The following is a 23,458-nucleotide window of genomic DNA, read 5'->3' as shown; positions in this document are numbered from 1 at the left end:
TATGGAAAAAACTTGATCAGTGGCGGACCTGGCTCGTGGATCGATTGGCGACCCAATATAAATTTATATAAGTTTCAAATAGTTGGACCATAATGACACACCAAGACTTTAAAACATTGTGAATTACTAAATACATCTACATACAATGTCATAAATAAAATGGGAATGGATACTGCAGTTTGATAATAAATGTAAAGAATATAGAGCTTGTTTTATCATTCTTGAAAAATGCAAATAAATCATGTTCCAAATAGAACACAATTTTTGCAAATATTTTCAAAGAAAACAAATTCTCTTTACATTTAGAATTCGTAATCATAAAATTTTAATAATTTATTATTTCCCAAACACTAAAATTAAGTTTTTTGTAATAACAATTTTCAATCCAGATCTATGGCCATTATAACAAGAACATGACTGTATAATCATAAAATGAAATTAATCGGCAAACGGACCTGTAGAAGTCCCCACCACTCCCTACTTTTTTTCTGAGTATTATATACTTTGCAACAGTAAATTTTCCTTATATGCTGGTTGACCCCCTAACCTTCAATTTTCAAATGTTGTTAGGTCGAGCGCAAATTCCAGGATATGGACGGTTAATTACAATATTTATCGTTATAGTTTTAGGTTGAATTGCAATCCTGATTTCGATCGACTACTTCATGTACACTTAAATTCATAGAAAAATATTTCAGCCAGTAGCATCAGGAGGGGCATGTCCCTCCCCCTTTTCGTTTTCTTTTCTTTGGCAAACATAACCTTTTTCTATCGTAAATATCCACTGAAAAGCTTCATACCCTTTTTTGTTTTGTAGTTTAAATCTAAGATATATATATATGCTTATGTGTTCCAAAAAGAAGGTGGAATATTGAAGGTGCCTCGCTACCTCCCTCAACGAAATAGGATTTTCGAGTTTGGACACACACCCCCCCCCCCACCCCACCCGCCTTTTTTTCGCTTGTTATGCAATTAAGCTTTTCAGGTAATTTGTCCAAAAAAGTCTAACCCCCTCTCCACTATCAAAATCGATGCTTTACCGATATTGTATGTGTCTGTATATTATAATTTTAAATTGTTTTAACTCCTTTATATGCATTTTACCTATGCAAAGCAAACTCGATAAAAAACATAATATATTAAGCTTAAATTCACATAACTAAAACGACTACAATTTACATACAATTTTCTACATTTTCATGGATATTTATGAAATCACTTCACATTGTTCAAAATTAAAGATTGCATGTTCTACTTTGTCAAATACATAGTTATATAAAAAAAAATCAATGATCATATTTGATCGTTTCAATATAAAACTTAAAGTTGCGCAATTATTTGCCTTATTTTTATTTTTTACGGTTTATTTCCAAACAGTTTTCTGTCAAATTCCATAACCCAGATGATCGCAACAATGCTTCAAAATATCTGTATGAATTGCTAGTAATCCTTAATCAATAGGTATTATTGATGTGTCAAATAACTAATAAATCGATAAGCATACAGGTGTCTTGCATTCCTTCACCAGCAAGGAGGGTTCTCTCTATATGAAAAGGTCACGCATCCACATCCTTAATTATTACAGACGTACTCACAGTGGGTGGTGGAGGAGAGGAGTTTGATTTGTTGTTAACTGTCTTGTATCACATCACATGCCGTTTTTATTAATTTTTATGATGACTTTTCCCAGTAGGCACGCAACGTTGCTTCAACGTTGAAAGGAGGTGGAATATAGGTTGCAACGTTGATCAACTATAATTCAACGTTGAAACAACGTTGAGGTTTCAACGTTGAATCCTCAACCTTTTTGCAACGTTAAAACAACGTTGAAGCTGCAACATATTTTCAACGCTGAATGGTCGTCGATATTTCAACGTTGAAACAACGTTGAAGCTGCAACATATTTTCAACGTTGAATGTTCGTCGATATTTCAGCGTTGAAACAACGTTGAAGCTGCAGCATATTCTCAACGTTTGATGTTCGTTTGATATTTCAACGTTGAAGCAACGTTGAAGCTGCAGCATATTTTCAACGTTTGATATTTTCAACGTTTGATTGTTGATATTTCAACGTTGAAACAACGTTGAAGCTGCAACATATTTTCAACGTTTAGTATTTTCTAATATTGTAAATTGAAAAAAGGTTTAAAAATACAAAGTTGACTGGTTGTTGATTTCAACGTTGAAACAACGTGGAAAATGCAACATATTTTCAACTTTAGTAAAGTTAGGAAAATTTCACATTGAAACAACAGGTAATAAGTATTCAATTCAGCACTTTAGTTTTTCAGGTCAAAATATTAAGGTGTCTGTAACTCATTATCTATGCGATTTTTCGCAATATACACACACCTGTATGCATTGTTAGAAAATATTATATATTAAATTTATATGCATAATAAATGAAACGCATGCATTATCAATTGATTTACTCAAAAGAGTTGTGTTAACAGCTAGCACCATTATAAAATTTTTAATATGAGTTTATATGAAGTATGGCATCTATATTTAACACTTCATTACAATTATGTTTCAAAAAAGGGTTTATTTTAATTAATTGTGAATACATTTTTTATTATTTTTTTTACATATTTAAAAAACTTGTTAATTATAAGCTTTTAATAAATAATGACATCTTTATCCAACATCTCACTGTAATTCAATGTTACTATAGAATTAATAAGAATAATTATTTATTCTGAATTAATGTTCTTAAAATTAGACTCATATAGATCCGTACCATATACATGTATTCTTGCGCAGATTGTTATACAGAGCGAATCTAAGAAGTCTTATTTTATTAGATTGTGCTTTTGTTGTGTGTATTAAATCTATAATCTTTTTTTCACAAAATATAAAAAATATAAAAATAAACACATAACAATTTTCGCACTGACAAATAACCCCGGTCAAGTAACATTACTTAAGATCCACTCCCAAAAAACCTTCGAGAAATCAGATAAGGAGTGCCTCTCGATTAGTTGGTCAGTGTCAGGGTCAGGATAACCTTGTTATGCAATTTTTTTGCTGGGCAGAGTATAGCCATTTGCAGCTTATCTAGGTCAAAATTTGAATTCAACTAATGGACAAGAAGTGCGCGTCTCCTTGCTGTTCATATTTAATGTGTTTTCAAGCTATATACACAAGAATTAAGGCTGGAATATCAACTTCTGCTCAGTAAGTATTATTTCCTTTTCATGGATTTAAGAAATTAAGTTTTCTAGTATCTGTACATCAAATAAATTCTTGTTTTCTAAGTATATTTGAAATATGAGTAAAATGCATATCATTGGCTCGTGTATTATATGTAGTTTATTGATATTCATTTGGTTATTAAATAAAAGTTGACAAATATATTATACAATTTAATTAATTGTAGTTCGTGGTAAGGTTCAATCAACCAGTGGTGGAATTGATCCCGAATTGATTGTATAGTCAGCCTTGATTGCATCAGATTCTTCGCCCGTGAAATTATACAAAGGAATGCAACATTTTGTAAGTACACTATGTCTATGTATATCTGTAACACTTTTCTTTAGTAATAATTATTTATAAGCATACTAATACGAATTTGAGATGAAGTCAACTGTAATTCTTTTAATCATGTTAATTAAATCCAAGTACCAGAATATATTCCTTTGTCTTATTCTTTCAAATCATTCAAGTATATTTATTTTTATCGTTTGAAATAACGTGTAATGTACATTGTATCGAATAAATGACTTTAACATCTTTATTTCTTTTATTAATAGGCTTTTGCTTTAGTGGATAGATTCTACTGTTCATTTCATTCATTCGTGGGACTTCACTATATGCATGATTAAAATCAATGGATCCGCCACTTTATGGAACTTAGTAGTGTAGGACAGACGCTAACTTTGAAGAACCTGGATGTGATAACCTTGACCCCCTTTGCACTAGGAATATAAATTTTGTCAAGCAGTGATTTTTGAGATTAAGTGATTAAATCCGAATTTGTGTTTGTCTTTAAAATACAGACTAAAATAAATTCTCTCACAATCGTAATACTGAATTATAGCATATATAAATATTACGCAACTTGAATAAATTTTTTTTATTAGAATTTGAAATCTAGCCTATTTGTTTATGAAGCAAAATGTAATATGAATTCAACGTGATTTCAACCAAACATCAACGTTTGTACAACCAAAAAATTTCAACCAAATCTCAACCTAATTACAACCAATGTTCACTTTTGTTCAATGTTGATATTTGACGTTGAAACAACGTTGAAGCTTCAACGTTGCATCAACTTTCATTTGCAACCAAAAATCAAACATAAATCAACCAAAAATTCAACCCATTTTCAACGTTTATTCAACGTTGAAAATTGACGTTGAAACAACGTCATATCTCAACGTTGCCTCAACTTTCATATGCAACCAAAATTCAACGTTGATTCAACGTTGAATCAACGTTGAATTGCCTGCTGGGTTACTATATCAATATTTTACACTTTCAAAAGAAATTGCTATATAGACAATGATAGAGGAATGACACAATTTAAAAATCTAACAATTAAACACACAACTGGTAATATGCATCCCTTTTACGTTATTTATTCATGTGTAGAATGTTTTTAATCGGGGGGTGTTCATATTCCATACTTAAGATTGTATGTAAATTTATACATGTATAAAACACGTTGTACATATTCTTGAAAGTCTAGCAAAAGACTGAATTAATCCTTTTTAAAAAGATTAATAAAATAGATATTACTAACATGTTACTAATCCTTTCGGATAAATTTAAAAGTATATGTTTCAAGCATCCAATCCACCCTGAGCTGTTCTCTAATGAATATTAATGAAATGTGCGCAATGAGGATGCGTCGTATATTATGTCGATGTTGTATTCTCACTCGTGCAGTTTTCGTTTTTACGTTTGTGTAATTTTCTCACTATATCGTGTAAATATTTTGTTGATTGTGTAGTTTTCTGTAGTTTGTGTAAATTTCAATAACTTTGTGTATACTTTCCTCACTTTGTGTAAGTTTTTACTTACTCGTGTAATTTTTGTTTAAGGTCAGACGACACGTTCCTCTAATATATGCTTTGTATATCTTGGTTTCATATAAAAAATCATTCATATTTGTCATTTTCTTCTGATTTCTACACTGTTTTCAAAATGTTTTTATATATAGAAACACCAAAAATTGTGTTATAGGCCATTTAGAAGATCACCCATAAGGGTTATATTAGAAATATGACCCTATGGTATCTTGGCCAAATGCCTGGTAAGGTACCCTCATTTTTTGCGAGGAAACTTGTTTAAGTACTACATGTAATACTTCAATGACAAATTCTTAGGAAAAATTATATATTTTTGAGGAACGTGTCGTGTGACCTTAAGGTCGTGCAGAAAATAATTTTGAACCAATCGGCTTGCCATAAAAACACCACCGTTTGTCGGTGGTGAGCTGCAAATTTCGTTTTATACTCAATGATCCTCACAATGTCAAGGGTTTTTGATTTCTCGGAGTTCAAGAAATAACAAGCCCTTGACGTTGTGAGGATGTGATGAACATTGAGGAATCTTTTTTGTGCCAGCAGCTACTTCAACACGTGGCCTCGGTTTATACGGTATCATCCAAGAAAACACATAGTCTCCACATCCAACAATGGGATTCAACAACCTCTTGACCTAAGAATAAACTGTTTACATCACGACTCTATAGCAGGTGCTTTAACCACTGATTAATGTGGACGACTAATGCAAAATATAATTATCTACAAATTTGCGTTATTACGTATACACAATGTGTTGATTCCGACGCAAAAAGTAATAGCGCTAAATACTATGATACCAGTTTTTGAGTTGCTAAATAAATATATTTCGTGTTGTAATAATGCCCACATATTAAAGTAGCATTGGAAATTAAAAAGAGTTTGAAAGAATGTTACTTTTTAATTGTAGATCCTTGTACTAGTTCCCCGTGCCAAAATCGAGGAAAGTGCGAAATGAGATCATATAATGATTTCAAGTGCAAATGTAATAAATTTTACTCCGGAAATTTATGTGAAAAGTATAAGAGTCCTTTGAATTCATGGTCGGGAAATGGATTTTTTGTAAATATACCACCATCATATTTAAAAACTTCGTTTATAAAAGAAGCATGTGCAGATTGTGGAAATGGGATTCAATTACATTCATTGCGTCCTGGACCGAAAGTAAACCTCCGTCTACAACGGCCGAAAGTCATTCCTGGGCGTGGATCATTACCTTTGAAAAAAATTACGGGAAATTTATTGAATAGAATGTCAAATACCACAAGCAAGAGATTATATTTTCCTAAGACATGGATTTGGGAGGATGTTAACATGAGGTTAAGTTCTTCATTATGTTATAATATATAATTATATATTGATCTTTGATAATTGATATATTGATCAGTGATATCGATATGAATCATTCAGTGTAAAAGATGAATTATCTTACTTTAATTGACAATTTGCTTTACAGAGGTCGTTCTTCGGTAACACTTACTAAAAAGCTACCTGGCACCATGACGACATGGGTCACATCGGTTTTTGGTGTTAATGATGATGACGGTTTTGGAATTCTCAATGAAAATGACAGTTTGAAGGTTTAAATATAATAGCATAATTGTAGGGAAAAAGTTGTGTGAATGTGTTTATATAATAACAATTATTTACATTATACTTTCATGTAAATTATTTGATTCTGATTGGTCGAGAAACATTTGTTAAAAAACACTACAACCCGCTGAATAATGAAATTACATCCTCCAGTGTAGCAACAGTCAACAGTGCTTGACGACGGGTGATATTCCAAAAAATATCGACTGTGCAGAATTTATGCGTGCACGGTTCACTGTTATATGTATTTGTATAAAACAAACTGCGCCTCGGTTGACAGTGGTTTTCTTGGGATGAAAATTTTCAATGTTACACTCAACTACATGCAATTTTTATATAATATTGTAGAACATGGGTGAAATATAAAAAAGTCTTTTTTACCCCTTAAAAACAGATTCCAGTTTTCCTGCTATTCTTCATAGAATTAAAGACACCCTCTTATGTTGTTGCTGGTAACAGCGCTGTGGTCAAAATTACTTTGTTCAACAATTCTCCGGCTACAAAAATGGTAAAGGTTTTATATTTTTGTTTTTAATAAAACAAAGAGCATTGTCATGATTGTGGCAACGCACTTTGAATAAATTACGCACTTTGAAAAAGAATTTCAAAGTGCGTTAAAATTGGAACATACTCAACGCACTTTGAAAAAAGAATTCAAAGTGCGTTAACATTGGGACATACTCAACGCACATTTAAAAAAAATCAAAGTGCGTTAGAGTTTACATAAATATACTTTACCATTGAGACACTTAACGCACTTTGAGAAAAAATATGTAAAAACGAAAATTTTGGATTTGGATTTTAGTAATTATCTTTCAAAAACATTTTGAATTGAAGAGGAGAAGACAAGTAGAAAATCTCAGCTTAACTCTTTCTCTTTCAATACATAGGCGTCGGTAACAAATAAAACGGGTGGAGGGGAGTAACAAGCCCCCTTCCCTTGCACTTCGCCCGTTTTTGATGCCTACATGTATGCTACACCCAAAAATGGTTATGTATTTACATTACCGGTATGACGTTCAAAACTATCAACAATTGAATTAACTTAAAACAGATAAAAACAAGAAATTTTTTATTCGTTCACTTTTAGCCTCCCCCCCCCCCCCTATATCTACTTATTACAGACTAAAAATTTTAAACAAAAACAAAATAGTGGTATCAAACAATCATATCTCTATTTTGTATAAAAACAATTCCCTTTTATAATATTTATCAAAAGCTAAACTATTTAAAATGTCAATATCTCCCTATCACAAAAAAGTTATTCAAAGTCAATTATTTATCATCTTATTTGTTAGATTATTGATCAAGCTTTACATCTTTTTTTTGCAAAGATCGTTAATATGGTCGATATTAACGCAATTTGAAATGAAATTTACTTTTTTCAAAGTGCGTTAGCTTGGTCCAAAATTTCACGCACTTTGAATTTTTTTTCAAAGTGCGTAAATTTTCAAAGTGCGTTGTAACAAAGCATCGACATCGTATGATTTCATTTTCTGCGTTGATGTCAGAGAATATTCTTTCTATGAAAATATACAACCTTAACAGAGTGAATTAAAAGAAGTGTATTAATATTAAGTCTGGTTCTCTGTGTTAAAGGTTTATGTCCACATTCAGTTTCAAAGTGAAACAAGCGGTTTCTCACGTCAGGTATGTCTTTCAAAAAACATATAGCATAATATAAAACAAATTTTTTAGCCTTTGAAATACCAGTATAATGATAAAGATTGATATATTATATCCATTTTACAGATCAATTGAAATAGAAGATGGCAATATATTTTTTTGATAAAATAAATATGAATGTAGTGCTGGAGTATGTACTATCATGATATTTAATTTCTGTATTTTCGTCCTTTATTAATCACTTCTTTTTATAACTAGCTTGCTAGTGGAAATTCGACTGTGTATTTTCATGGAATACAACCAAAAGCGGGCAGATATGGAGCCTTCAATGTAACTGTGGTTGCGTATGATCTAATGAATTCCTTTCAAGTATTAGATTGGATCCAAAAACCAATTAATGTAAAGGTACGTGTATATATACATGTAGTTATTTATCTAGACATAATGATTTCTATACCAGCATTTTGCATAAGACACGTCCTTATTTCTAATAAAATGTACACAGCCAAACACTTACCTGAGTGACTTTAGCTTTGCTGTTTGTCACGATAACACTACCTTCTAATATTTTTTTTTACCCCTGAGGGCAATGAATTGAACAGCTTAGAATCTACACCTTTCAAGAATGAGTTTTTCTTGCCCAGTAACTCAGAAGAAGATTTTTCCCCTTATATTCAATATAAACCTTGTTTTCCTATTGTGATCCCACTCTACCTTCGGTAATATTGATTTGAATTTCCACAACCCCTGAAGACTTTTTTACATTAGGTTAAGTTTTATGGCACAGGGGTTCTGGCAAAGATTTTTCCAAATTTCTCCAATGAATTTCATAGCAAAACATTCCATCATTTACTATTGTGGTCGTAATAATATTTCAATGTAAACTTTGTTTTATTAGTGGCCCCAATCTACTCGGGGTCAACAATTTGAAATCGTCACCAGGATGCTTCAATTAACATATAAGTTTTAGCTTTTCTGATGCAGTGATACTGGATAAGATTTTTAAAGATTTTCTCCCATGATATTTTATATAAAAAAGATTTCATTCCCAATTGTGGCCTCATCCTTCTAAAATGTTTCATGATATAAAAAATTGAGAATTTATTAATAGTATTAAATGCAACCATAAAGTTTTTTCTAGGCAAGGGCTCTTCCAAATTTGATTTTTTATTTATTCATTCATAATATTTCATAAATTGCTATACGTTTGTCAATTCATTGAATTGTTGTTGTATTGTCTACTGTATTTGCCGTGTTGTGGTTTCCAAACAATGTACTTCTCCTTAATTATTTACAGCACTTCTTTTGAAAAAAAATTGAAACTCTAAGTGTCTTAAGAAATGACTTTTGAAAATATTCCAAACATAAGATTTCTTATTAAAGTTTACATGTTCATTTGTTTTCATTTGTTTTCATTTTCTCCATCTTAATGATTAAAAAGGACATATAAATTAAACAATATTAAAAATTATTTGCAAAAATTAAATTGCAAATTTATTCTGTAGAATTATACAGTTGTTTATAATCAGTTGGCATAAATTACATCGAAACGTTTGAATTTGCATTTATTTTTGCACTGTTATTGAATAACAAAAAAAAGTATTTGAAGCAAGAGAAATGTATTTGTTATTCTTTTAGTAAAACGTACATATAATAAAAATTGCATCGTTTAGCATTAATTCTCTCTCTCTCTCTCTCTCTCTCTCTCTCTCTTACCCGACTTTCCTTAATTAAGAGGAATGGGTCATACAACAGTTCTATGGGGAAAGTGCTTTATCGTACTGTTTTAAAACTTACAAGCATATACTATTTTTTAAGAGATCTATTTAAATAAAAACTCTACTTGCTTATTTCGAAACTCTGTCGTTTAAGTGTATTTTTTCAATTTTTAGTATATGGGGAAATGAATTTTTCTCACTGAATAAAGGGGAAAGTATTTCGGAATCCCTCTAAATTTTAACTACACCATATAATATATGCAATACTTATAAATGACCTTTATATATTTATGAATTAATAGCTAAGTTAACAATATAGTGTTGCCAGATTTGAAGATTTAGATTGCATATAGCTGAGACTAAATATGACACTGCCAAGATCTAGTATTATTTCAACGTTGAAAACTATTTTAGATTTTAAAATATTAAGTATTCCCAAATACTTTTACCATACTCTCTCAATTTCCCCATACTTACTTGGAACTCTCTTTCCCCCTCTCTGATCTCCCCCGTAACATCCCCCGACGTCCATACTGAATTAAAACATATCGTTTTCAAATCTATCACTATTCTTTCCTCAAATTGTTTTTACACACACATTCATCAATTTCCCAATCCTATCCTCAACCTTTTTTTTACAGAATATTCCCCATACTGTTGATTTATACTCTCTCTGAATAATCCCCATACTGTAGATTTATACTCTCACTGAATAATCCCCATACTGTAGATATATTTTCTCTCACTGAATATTCCCCATACTGTTGATTTATTCTCTCACTGAATATTCCCCATACTGTTGATTTATTCTCTCACTGAATATTCCCCACACTGTTGATATATTCTCTCACTGAATATTCCCCATACTATTCATTTATACTCTCTCACTGAATATTCCCCATACTGTTGATATATATTCTCTCAGTGAATATTCCCCATACTGTTGATTTATACTCTCTCACTGAATATTCCCCACACTGTTCATTTATACTCTCTCACTGAATATTCCCCATACTGTTGATTTATACTCTCTCACTGAATATTCCCCATACTGTAGATATACTCTCTCACTGATTATTCCCCATTCTGTTGATATATTCTCTCACTGAATATTCCCCATACTGTTGATATATTTTCTCTCACTGAATATTCCCCATATTGTTGATATATTCTCTCACTGAATATTCCCCATATTGTTGATATATTCTTTCACTAAATATTCCCCATACTGTTGATATATTCTCTCACTGAATATTCCCCATACTGTTGACATTTATTCTCACTGAATATTCCCCATACTGTTGACATTTTTTCTCACTGAATATTCCCCATACTGTTGATTTATTCTCTCACTGAATATTCCCCATACTGTTGATATATTCTCTCACTGAATATTCCCCATACTGTTGATATATTTTCTCTCACTGAAAATTCCCCATACTGTTGACATTTTTTCTCACTGAATATTCCCCATACTGTTGATTTATTCTCTCACTGAATATTCCCCATACTGTTGACATTTTTTCTCACTGAATATTCCCCATAGTGTTGGTATATTTTCTCTCACTGAATATTCCCCATACTGTTGAAATATTTTTTCTCACTGAATATTCCCCATACTGTTGAAATTTTTTTCTCACTGAATATTCCCCATACTGTTGACATTTTTTCTCACTGAATATTCCCCATACTGTTGACATTTTTTTCTCACTGAATATTCCAGATACTGTAGATATATTCTCTCTCTGAATATTCCCTATAGCGTTGGTATATTTTCTCTCACTGAATATTCCCCATACTGTTGATGTTTTTTCTCACTGAAAATTCCCCATACTGTTGGTATATTTTCTCTCACTGAATATTCCCCAAACTGTTCATATATTTTCTCTCACTGAATATTTCCTATACTGTTGATATATTTTCTCTCACTGAATATTCCCCATACTGTTGATATATTCTCTCTCTCTGAATATTCCCCATACTGTTAATATATTTTCTCTCTCTGAATATTCCCCATACTGTTGATAAATTTTCTCTCACTGAATATTCCCCATACTGTTGATATATTTTCTCTCTCTGAATATTCCCCATACTGTTGATATATTTTCGCTTTCTGAATATTCCCCATACTGTTGATATATTTTCTCTCACTCAATATTCTCAATACTGTTGATTTTTATTCTCTCACTGAATATTGAACATACTCATTGAATATTCCTAAGTGTTCTATAGTTATAAACTCTAACCAAATATCCATCCTTCTGTGTATACACTTAGTAATCCCAGTTACTGTGTTTGTCCAATCCCTTTACTTTCTCCAGGACTGCTGATGTGTGCCTCAAGTATTACCCATGTTTTCAATTCTCTGCAATATGCAATTCTCACATTTTCAAATGAATATCCATATATCTTCGAAGTTTTAAATACTCTTTGCAAATTACTAATGGGAATTTCACATTAAGGACAGATGATACAAACTTTTGTCAAAAATATTGAAAATAGCTATGTGTATCATGTTTTAATGTATAAGATGAATAGATTTCACCGCATATTTTTTAAATTTCTATTCAAAAATTACACAAAAATGGAATTTGAAGTGAAAAATATTTGTATAGAATAATAAGGATGGTTTCAGAAGGATAGAATTTGAACATCACAGAAGGTTTACAATTTCTTTATAATTTGCATAATTTATCATTTGCATCATTTGTAGTGAAATCAAGTCAAAAAATATATACCAATCCAGGCATCCATTTTTTGTTTGTATCATCTGTCCTTAAACAATTTCTGTCAACTTTGAAGTTTATGATAAATCTAAAACATCTCTTCCCATTTTCCTAATTGTTTGACTGTTGGCGTCTTTTGTACTTTTCAAGTCATGGAACTGGTACCTTGATTCAATTTTTTTATTCAAATTAATACTCATAAAACAAAGTCAATTGGTGTTTCATTAACACATTCAAATGAACAGAAAAAGTTGTATTTGAAATCACACAACAGAAAAAACATGCTTATAATGAAATTACACTTCCAGCACAGTCATTTTTATTATTACTATGTTTAAAACATAAGAGATCAATGATTCAAAAGCTTACATTGACAAAAAATATCAAAAGGCAGTTATTCTCAAAATATTTTTTTTCTTTTAGTTAATGTGCATCAATACTCAAATACTAGGTCAGATCCAGCAATCATAGCAAATCCTGTAGAATACATCCCATACCTGTAGATGCATCATTTATGCAGGCATCATTTATGCAAGTTTGTTCACTGAATAGAGTACATAGAGATTAGTAACCTGGAAATGGATCTTCTCCTAAAGGTCATGCACAACATACTGATAATCTATCTAAATATTCTTAATTTGTAATTATGGTGTCATCAAATGTTCATAAATAAAAACCAGCATGCATTACCAGGATTTGAAATTAAAACATATCTTTAGATAATTCAAAGAAAACGTTATGAAAATCACAACATATATAATTATTTCAAATGTTTTTTTTTTTTTTATCAAAACCTGTTTTAGAAGAAGTCTACAACAGCATATATAGACATTTAAATATAGCACACAGTTCTTTCAAGTATTGGAACTCTTAAACACCATGGAAAAAGACAAAAAAAAAACAAACTTCAAACTACATTGCATATGTCCGAAAATTTTACCAAGGCTATACTTAGTATTGAATATTATAAAAAAAATCTTGCTGAAGTGAGAGAAAGGAACTTCTAAAGTTTTAATTCTACAAATTTAAAAGGCAAAAATATATCAAAGCTTATCAGAATTGACAAGATACATATTATCAATTAATCCATTTATGAAAAAAAAATTATACAGATTTTAACCAGGGTGTAAAATCTAAAGGAGGATGAAAAGCAATTACTTTACTTCCTGTAAGAAGGCCCAACAAAAAGAACAACCAGGTAATGCCAAAGAAAAGGGTCATTCAAGATCAAATCAACAAACAGACTCAGATTCCAATTTTTGTTTGAATGGGATATAAAAATGTGAAAAGGGACGAAAATTAATTTACAGATGATAGACAACAGCTGATCAGAAATGCTTATTTCAACCTTTAGTATAGGTGAGCTAAAACATGAAATTATTTCATATTAAGACCATCTTTTCAAAAAATTGTTTGCTTGCCCTCTCCCTTGACAATCCCTCTAGAGGTACAATGTATTTTCATGTATGAAATTTCCACCTCTCTATTAAAATAAAGATGGCATTATAAAAGGTGAACTTGCTGTATTTATCTATAGTGTAATTATGCTAAACCCACATCACTAGTCATTATTAATTTTCCTTGACTACAATAAAAACTCAATTGGCATTCGTCATTTTCTGGCATTTTTTTCCATGTTGCTGGACTAAATTCCAAACATAATACTTCACGGAATTCCATCCCCTATCTTCAATCAACTTTTCGATTCTTTTGGACTTTCGACCCTGCAGCATAACATCACTTTTGCTGGGTGGACAACGCAGGGTGAAATTCTGATGAAATGCTTTTCGTAGGGCCTGTTTATCTTCCTCTTCCCATGGCCTCCGTATGATAGTACTGGTTCTTTTCTTTGTATTGCTGTCAACATATTCCACACCTACAAAACAAATTCTCTGATAAAACAAGAGGCCCATGGGCGTTATAGGTCACCTGAGCATCATGCAACAACTTTCCAATTATTGAGTTTGGTTCATGTTTTAAAATAGACACCATGGCATTCAAAAATTTTGAAAACGTAACCATTACTCATCATAACTATACACTTATTAGATTTAACATATTTTCTCTGTAATCAATAAAGCCCCGCCCTAACACCAGAAACCTTGACCCTGGGGCCATAAAACTCATAGTTTTGAAAGAGGTATTCTTGCTTATCATAACTATGTGCTTAGTAAGTTTATTTGATACCCAGGAGCAGAGAAGAAGATTTTCAAAAGAATTAATGTATTTTCACTACATAAATCAAAAGAGCCCTGCCCTAACACAAGAACCCTTGACCCTGGGGCCATAAAATTCACAATTCTGGAAGAGGTATTCTTGCTCATCATAACTATGTGCTTACATAGTTGGTTTATTTAATACCCAGGAGCAGAGAAGAAGATTTTCAAAGAATTAATGTTTTTTCACTATATAAATCAATAGAGCCCCACCCTAACACCAGAACCCCTGAACCAGGGGCCATAAAATTCACAATTTTGAAAGAGGCACTTTTGCTCATCATAACTATGTGTTTAGTTAGATTATTTAATACCCAGTAGCAGAGAAGATTTTCAAAGAATTAATGCTTTTCACTATATGTAATCAATAAAGCCCCGTCCTAACACCAGAACCCCTGACCATGGGGCCACAAGTTTCACAATTTTGGTAGAGGACTCAATGCTGATTATCATCATACCAACAGTTTGACTGCTAGATATCTAGGAAAAAAGAAGATTTTTAAAGATTGCATTAATTTTGGTGGTTTTGGCCCCACCCCTCAGGCCCCAGGGGGGCAGGGGTCATACATTTCACAAAATGTGTTCCCCTTCACCCATAGATGCTGTATACCAAATTTGGTTGAAATTGGTTCTGTGGTTTGAGAGAAGAAGCTGAAAATGTTCAAATGTTAACACGACACACAGCGACGGACGAAGATGGATAGCAATAGATTACTTGAGTGACTCAGGTGACCTAATAAGACTTTTCTTGGTAAAAGGCAAGACCTATTGAAATTTTTTTTACGAGTCACATAAGAAACATATAAAGTGGACCGTCAGATATCCGGACGCCAGATATCCGGTTGCTACAGTATCCAGATGATTTTTCACCGGACAAACTGACTGGGAACCAAAGCGTCCGGATAAATGAGGCTCCACTGTATGTACAGTGAAACAAACTATGATTTTCTGTTAAAGGATATTTGAAAGTATGAGGGAATAAATTGCCATGTTAATAATCGCTTTATTCATGATTTAAATAAATCAGTGAATTCAAGAAACTGTGAATAAATTTTCAATATTCTTTATGTTTTATCTGGAAATTTGGGTATATATACTATGATAGGTACTAGCATTTATGTACAGAACATGTACGGTCATTCAGTCATTACAAGTAGTACTTGTCAGTTAAATATTTCTTGTATCATTGTTGCGGTGTTTTTCCTTTGAAGATCACTGTGTTTTTATTTTTTATACATCATGGCTACCTGTGATCTAACAACCATGATCTATCAAGATAGAGCACGCCAGGGTGATGATGAAACAATTCTAATAAATGACCCATGACCTTACACCGAATAATTAGGGGAAAAGTAAATACAAAGTCATGTAAACATAGTGAAGGAATACCTTCCCTAAAATAAAAAAAATAATAATTTTGCGCGTCGATTTTTAAATCCAAAATAAAATTCAATCACACAGCTCATTTTGAAATTAGGACCTATTTGACTCTAATAAACTTGTAGCGTAACAAAGCACACAATGAACTACATGTACAGGAATTGAATTGGGTAAATATTCCGAGCCGTCTTGTTTTATTAATCAAACACAAATCGACACACCCAGTTATTTGAAGAATCGCCGTACATCTTATTCAAAAGTGTCCATTTTCCCGTGCAGTATTCCCGTGAACGTTGAAATTGCCCATTTGGTATTTTTACGAGTGTCAAGATTAAATGTCATAAAGAATTTTCCTTCATATTAATTTCAGTTTGCATCATGCAAAAGCATAAAATCACAACCATCAACCATGGCGTTCAGACTTGAATGTCGAGGTAATTCTAAAGTTTAAGAAATGCAGCGCACTCTACTTTTCCAATCACATGCTCCTTTTTCATTGGTCAGATAAAATTGTATGATGAACTTTTGATAGATCATGGCTAACTCAGTGCGTGAGAATACAGTCGAACTGCTTGCTTTTAAAGTAAAAATGATAGATCATGGGTAACTCTGTTGCTGGGAACAATGATACAAAACAAATAGAGTACCTTTTAACTCGTGCATCTTCAGATATCAGAGGAGGGGGACAAGCCCCCTCTCTGATATCTGAAGATACACTCATTAAAAGGTACTCTATATATTACATTTATCACATTTTAATTTTAATTTAATGCAGCAGATAATAATGTATATTAGTTGTTCAAAAGCTGTTTTAATAGCCAACAAACTATCAAACTTGCTGAGGACAAGCAAGGATATTAATTTGTCTACCTACATTTATTACTGTTACACAGCTTAATGGTTTAGGTGACTATACAAGTTCTCATCGTAATTCCAGGAAAGTAATTTGACTAAATAGTCAAAGACGGTCATATATTAACAGCACTTGTTTTGATTAATTGTCAAACAATTACTAAATCTTGCCATTTAATATAGTTCATGAAGTGAATATATATTTAAATACTGATTAATGTCGTTCTACCTACCAGATAAAGATAAGGGAGGTAATATTTATTTCCGTAAATACAACAAACTGCAGTTGTTTCAGAGGAGGGAAAACTGTGAAAATTACAACCCATGAAATGAATCCCCTAAACAGTGCATATTTTCTCCCAGGCCTTAAAATGAATTTACCTTTCTCACTTTGCTTTTGTCTCCTCTCTAACTTCTGCCTTTGTTTCGAATTTTGTTTACCATCACATTCCTTTATTTTGGGGGAGGACCTCTCCAGACACTCCTAAACAAACAATCAAAAGTCTCTGCTGATACTGTAGTTCTACTTGTGTATACTTATAATAATAAAAGAAAGATGTATCTTTATATAGTTTTCTTGTGTACCAATTCCTAGTTTCAATTCCTACTGAAACTAGATCAAAAGTATATAAAGAGCAACATTTTCAAAGAATTTGTAATATTTTAAGAACAAGAAATCTGTGAGCCAATGCTCACTAGTAATACCCCCGCTCTAATGTAAATAAACACTATCATGTTAATATACACATCAAGTTCAATTACAGGCAGATGCACAGAAAAATTAGATTCATATCAAAATTAATCAAATCAGTTCGCATCCCTAACAAAGAATGTACTAAAATTAAGCATCTGCTATGAATAGTTAATCAAAAAACTGCGACGAAAATTTGTTATGTATGAAATGGACAGGTGCACAGACAAACAGGAAGTTGTCATCGGATTTGAACAAAAATGTATCCTACCACAGGGTTCTCCATCATTTGAAATTTTACTGTGTTGCAGACCTGCCTACCCTTTTCGTTTCAAAGGTGTAATTTCAGAAAATATTTGGTGTAATTTTAGAGGGTTAAAGCGTAATCAATTATGTTTTCCTATTTTGTTGTTTCACTATAATACTTTTTTTTTCTTTCAAACCCACCGAAATTGTACATTACTAAACAAACCTTGTAAAAACTTTTCTTTTTGCATTCATCTATTAGCAAAAAAAGTGCTGTAAAATACCAGAATCCTATATTAAACTCAAATCAACCACACACCCTTAATGAAGCATTTGGTCATTTTGTGTCAAATCACTTAATGGAAGGCTTGCGTTTACTTGTTTATACAAATTGTACATAATAACACTTTTTTTTTCTTTTGAACACTTACATTTCTATATCTTGTTCATAGCAATGTTAAAATGAACTAAATTGAGCATAGAAGTGAGTGTACTTATTGCAATATCATTTCATAGTTAACGTAAGCAGTGCCTTCTCGTGTTCTTCGTCGCCCGCGTGGCGCAGTGGTTAGAGCGTCTGCTCTAGAGTCGCGAAGTAAGGAGTCAATCCCGAATCTTCGCATACTGGTTTTCATATAACTATTAGGTAGTTATCAAACTGGTCCTCAATTAATTACTTAAACTAGAACTTCTCATTTCATTTCAGCAGGTGGTACTTTGACTCTTAAATTTAGACGTTAATTATGGATTTAAACCAATATCAAAAGCGTAATATTAATATCAGTGGCGTAATAGCGTAATTTTGTGGTAAAAAGCGGAAGAATTACGCCAAAAGCAGAAGGGTAGGCAGGTCTGGTGTTGCAAAGCTTACATGAAGCACTAAAATTCGCAATTGAATCACTATTCATTAGAATTATAAAAGAATATATGTGCAAACTTTTTACAAAAAAAATTACTACCGGGTAATTCGTTACACAAACGGTTTGGCCGTACATATCGATCAAATTTAAAACGTGTTCTGAAAAGCAGAGGAAATTCTGATCGATACAGTCTAACTAAATACCACTTTTAAAAGTAAATTTGTTGTAAAAATTTTTGTCAGTTTTTTTTTTTAAGCATTAAATTCATATTTTTGGATGTCTTCGGTCCTATAACACACCTGGCCGTGCCGACAAATTGAATACCGCGTGTAAGCGTTGACAAAAGTTGCGAAGAAAAAAGTGACAAATTAATTTTGAACGCACATTATGTTAATTTTTCGGGGTTATAGATTTTCATTTAATTGAAATGAAACATTTTACATTTTGGTGTTCCTAGAGTATTGAAAATGCATATAGTTCCTGCTGTGTATTTTCACACCCGGTGACAAGGTTTCGCGTGTGTTATAGGAATTTAACGTCGTGGATTTCTAATGGATTTCATAAGGTAAATTACACCGAATGTAAATATAATCAAATAACCGCATTGCAAAGAAAAAAGAGAGAAACTTTTAGAATAGTATAGTACTCTAAACAGTTCCTTGACAATTTAAAACAATTAATCTATTAAATGATTTTGGTACGATGTTATGTTTGACTTACAGAGCCAACATAATTCTAGAGTCGTGGCTCTATAGAAAAGACATATTTCAATATATCTTTTTTAAATAATACAATGTATTTTTAATGCAGCTACCTATTAACCGTTACACAGTGAGAAACAAATTATTTGTCCTTGTTCCTTCATGCGTAAAGTCCAGCGAGGGTCTAGGAGATAACTGATTATGCAAGGTGAAGCCCTAATTAAGTGCTCTACCTTTTAAATTTGAAAGACGTATAGTTGTTTGATTTAAGTTTGAGTTAGAGAGAGTTTATAAGTTTGGATTTTCTGATTATCACAGATCTTACTGAGTCGGCAAATTTTTTACTGTGTTGCACGCATAAAATTTGAATCGTTAGTGTGTCGGAGAAAATTTTACTTTGTCGGCAGCTTCACAGTAAAACAGCTCGTGGAGAACACTGCCACCATATGGCATGCCTTAGGGAAGATTTTGTGAAAATTTCAAGCATCTGCGATAAGTAGTTGCTGATAAAAATGCGAAGAAAATTGTTATATATGAAACGGACAGATGCACGGACAAACAGGAAGCTGACATCAGATTTGTACAAAAATGTATCCTACCATATGGGCTGCCTCAGAAAAGATTATGTTGAAATTTCAAGCATCTGCAATGAGTACTTGCTGAGAAAACTGCGACGGAAATTTGTTATGGACAGACACACGGACACACAGTCAGACATACAAGGGTAGATGACTATATTGATTTTAGTGGTTTTGGACCCAACCCTCAGGCCAGGGCGGGAATTGAGGATAGGGGCAGGGGCTATGAATTTCATAATTTTTGTTCCACTTCACTCAAAGATGCTTTATGCCAAAATTTGGTTAAAATTGGTTGAGTCACAGGTTGCAGAGAAGCTGAAAGTGTTCAAATGTAAACACACGACGCACAATGGACAATGATGGACAAAAACAGGTATCAAAATCAGTTCCATCATTTTAAGAAAATTGTACAAACCAGTGGTGAAGTATAGTCTTCCTCCTCAACATCACAATCCTCTCCTTCAGATTGCTCGTCTAACTGTATTTCTGAAAAAAAAATGCAGATTTTTTAACATTTATGATGACTGGATACTGAAAACTCTGCTTCTTATGTGTCAATTTGGATTTTAAAGAAATAGCATTTCACAAAATGTTATGATATCAGTTAAACCCTATGAAGTTGAGAAAAAAAATATATGTATATTAAATGTTTCTACTTTTTTAACCAACCCTAATTCAAGTTTTTACCCTAATATTTTATTTTTCAAAATCTTTTTAGTGAACATCTGAATTTTCGGCTGTTCAAAAGTATAAGAAATATTCTATCATAAAGAATTGCAAATGGTTACTGTAATTTGCGACTTTATATTGCGATTTACTGGAGTAAAACTAGTTTGTGACGATTAATTTTTGCTATCAAACCTTTTTTAAATCTGTTTAAATAGACACAGAGACTTTAAGGACTGGTTTGCGGTGAGAAATATTCACGATGATGAGGCTCTCGCGAATTTTGCGAAAATTTCTCGCATGCGAATAAAAGTTGGTTTACAGTATATTCTTCAGCTGTCTATGTCAAATTCAAAATTTATCATATTTGAATTATCTTATATATCAATATAGGTACATGTTTTAAGCTGAATGTCCATAAAACTTAGCACTAATTTCGGAATAATTCCTCTTTTTTACTTTTTAATTTGTTGAACCATAGGAATTTTTCTCAAACATTTAAAAAAGGCATACCGGGTAATGTTAGATTTCTATTTCACAATTGAAATTTGCACTAATTCAAATTGCCCCTTTTTAATACCTTCCAATGTGATATCATCCAGAGTTTTTCCAGCATATGAATGGACCTTTCCGCTGTCAGCAGCAATTAACAATTTGCTGACCTTTGCAAGCTCAAGAGTTTGTTCCTGGAGCCTGTAGTACTTCCTATGTACAGAAAGGGTGTGCCCCATATGGTTTGCCAGCCATTCTAGTTCGTTCTTAGAATCCAGATCAACTATCTTAAAAATAAAAAAAGAATTTAGTCTATATGACATAAATGCCCTGCCAAGTGTATATTAGTAATCAACTGTGAACAAGAGACCCAACTGAGTAGCTTTGACCATGCTGTTCTTTACCAGATTTCCATCTTGTAATAATCTATTATGATTCTAAATTATCAAAGAATTCCACGTATTTTCACTATATAATCAAACACCAGAACCCCTGAACCTGGGGCCATAAAATTCACAATATTGGTAGAGGCACTCTTGCTCATCATATTCATAACTATGCACTTTGTTAGTTTATTTAATACATGAGAGCAGAAAAGAAGATTTTCAACAAGAGGCCCAGGGGCCACATCGCTCACCTGAGCAAATTGGCTAGGAAAAAGCACATACCAGATCATATCAGAACTGAAAGTTTACTGAGAGGGGGAGCTTGAATTTTAACCCCCCCGGGGGGGTCATGATATGTACAAACTTGAATCTACACAACCTAAGGATGATTCCCTATAAATATCCTTAGCCACTAAGGGTGGCTTTGAAAAGAAGATTTTAAAAGGTTTCTCTATATATTCCTATGTAAAACTTTTATTGGCCATTTGCCCAACCCTACCCCTGGGGGTCTTGTTGTGAACAAACTTGAATCTACATTGCCCGGGGATGATTCCACATGAGTTTCATCTTTCCTGTCTCAATGGTTCTTGAGAAGAAGATTTTTCCTATATATTCCTATGTAAAATGTTGATCCGCCATTTTGGCCCCTCCCTACCCCTGGGGGTCATGATTTGAACAAATTTTAATCTACACTACCTGAGGATGATTCCACGTAAGTTTCATCTTTCCTGGCCCAGTGGTTCTTGAGAAGAAGATGTTTAAAGATTTTTCCTATATATTCCTATGTTAAACTTGGGTCGGCCATTTTGGCCCCACCCTAGCCCCGGGGGTCATGATTTGAACAAACTTGAATCTACACTACCTGAGGAAGATTCCACATAAGTTTCATCTTTCCTGGCCCAGTGGTTCTTGAGAAGAAGATTTTTAAAGATTCTTCCTATATATTTCTATGTAAAACTGTGGTCGGCCATTTTGCCCCCCCCCAACCCCCGGGGGTCATGATATGAACAAACTTGTATCTACACTACCAGAGGATGTTTCCCCATTAGTTTCATCTTACCTGGCACAGTGGTTCTTGAGAAGAAGATTTTTAAAAGATACCACCATTTTTTTCATTAATTCCCAATTATCTCCCCTTGAATGAGGGCGTGGCCCTTCATTTGAACAAACTTGAATCCCCTTCACCCAAGAATGCTTTGTGGCTAGTTTGGTTGAAATTGGCCCAGTGGTTCTTGAGAAGAAGTCGAAAATGTGAAAAGTTTACAACGACGACAACGACGACAGACAACGGACAGATTGTGATCAGAAAAGCTCACTTAAGCCTTTGGCTCAGGTGAGCTAAAAAATTAATGAATTTTCACTGAATAATCAAAAGACCCCCCACTAACACCAAAACCCCTGATCATGGGGCAATAAAATTTACAATTTTGGTAGAGGCACTCTTGCTCATCATAACTATGCACTTAGTAAGTTTATTTATTACGTAGAAGCAGGGAAGAAGATTTTCAAAGAATTCATGTATTTTCACTATATAATCTATAGAGCCCTGCCCTAACACCAGAACCCCTGACCCTGAGGCCATAAAATTCAAAATTTTGGTAGAGGCACTCAAAGAGGTGGTATCACCTGTTTTAGGTTATATAACTCTAAAGGAATTTCAGGTTAAAAAGGTAAGTGAGGTTTTAGGCTAATTATAGTAT

General features: G+C 32.7%; 1 protein-coding gene across 1 annotated transcript in view; it reads left to right on the top strand.

Annotated features, from left to right (window-relative positions):
* The window catches only part of LOC134263394 (CD109 antigen-like), a 97,394-nt gene that overhangs the window by 29,661 nt on the left and 44,275 nt on the right, over nucleotides 1-23,458 (top strand). Inside the window, exons 8-12 of the mRNA XM_062745728.1 lie at nucleotides 5,938-6,346; nucleotides 6,484-6,607; nucleotides 7,015-7,128; nucleotides 8,220-8,270; nucleotides 8,505-8,651. Of these exons, the coding sequence (XP_062601712.1) occupies nucleotides 5,938-6,346; nucleotides 6,484-6,607; nucleotides 7,015-7,128; nucleotides 8,220-8,270; nucleotides 8,505-8,651 (845 nt within the window). The remainder of the gene's footprint in view (nucleotides 1-5,937; nucleotides 6,347-6,483; nucleotides 6,608-7,014; nucleotides 7,129-8,219; nucleotides 8,271-8,504; nucleotides 8,652-23,458) is intronic.

This window comes from Saccostrea cucullata, unplaced genomic scaffold (assembly GCF_032062105.1).
Source record: "Saccostrea cucullata isolate Sc308-1 unplaced genomic scaffold, CSIRO_AGI_Scuc_v1 ctg1577, whole genome shotgun sequence".
Classification (NCBI taxonomy): Eukaryota; Metazoa; Mollusca; class Bivalvia; order Ostreida; family Ostreidae; genus Saccostrea; species Saccostrea cuccullata.
The sequence above is the reverse complement of the archived record's forward strand: the minus strand, read 5'-3'. Positions and strand labels throughout refer to the sequence as shown.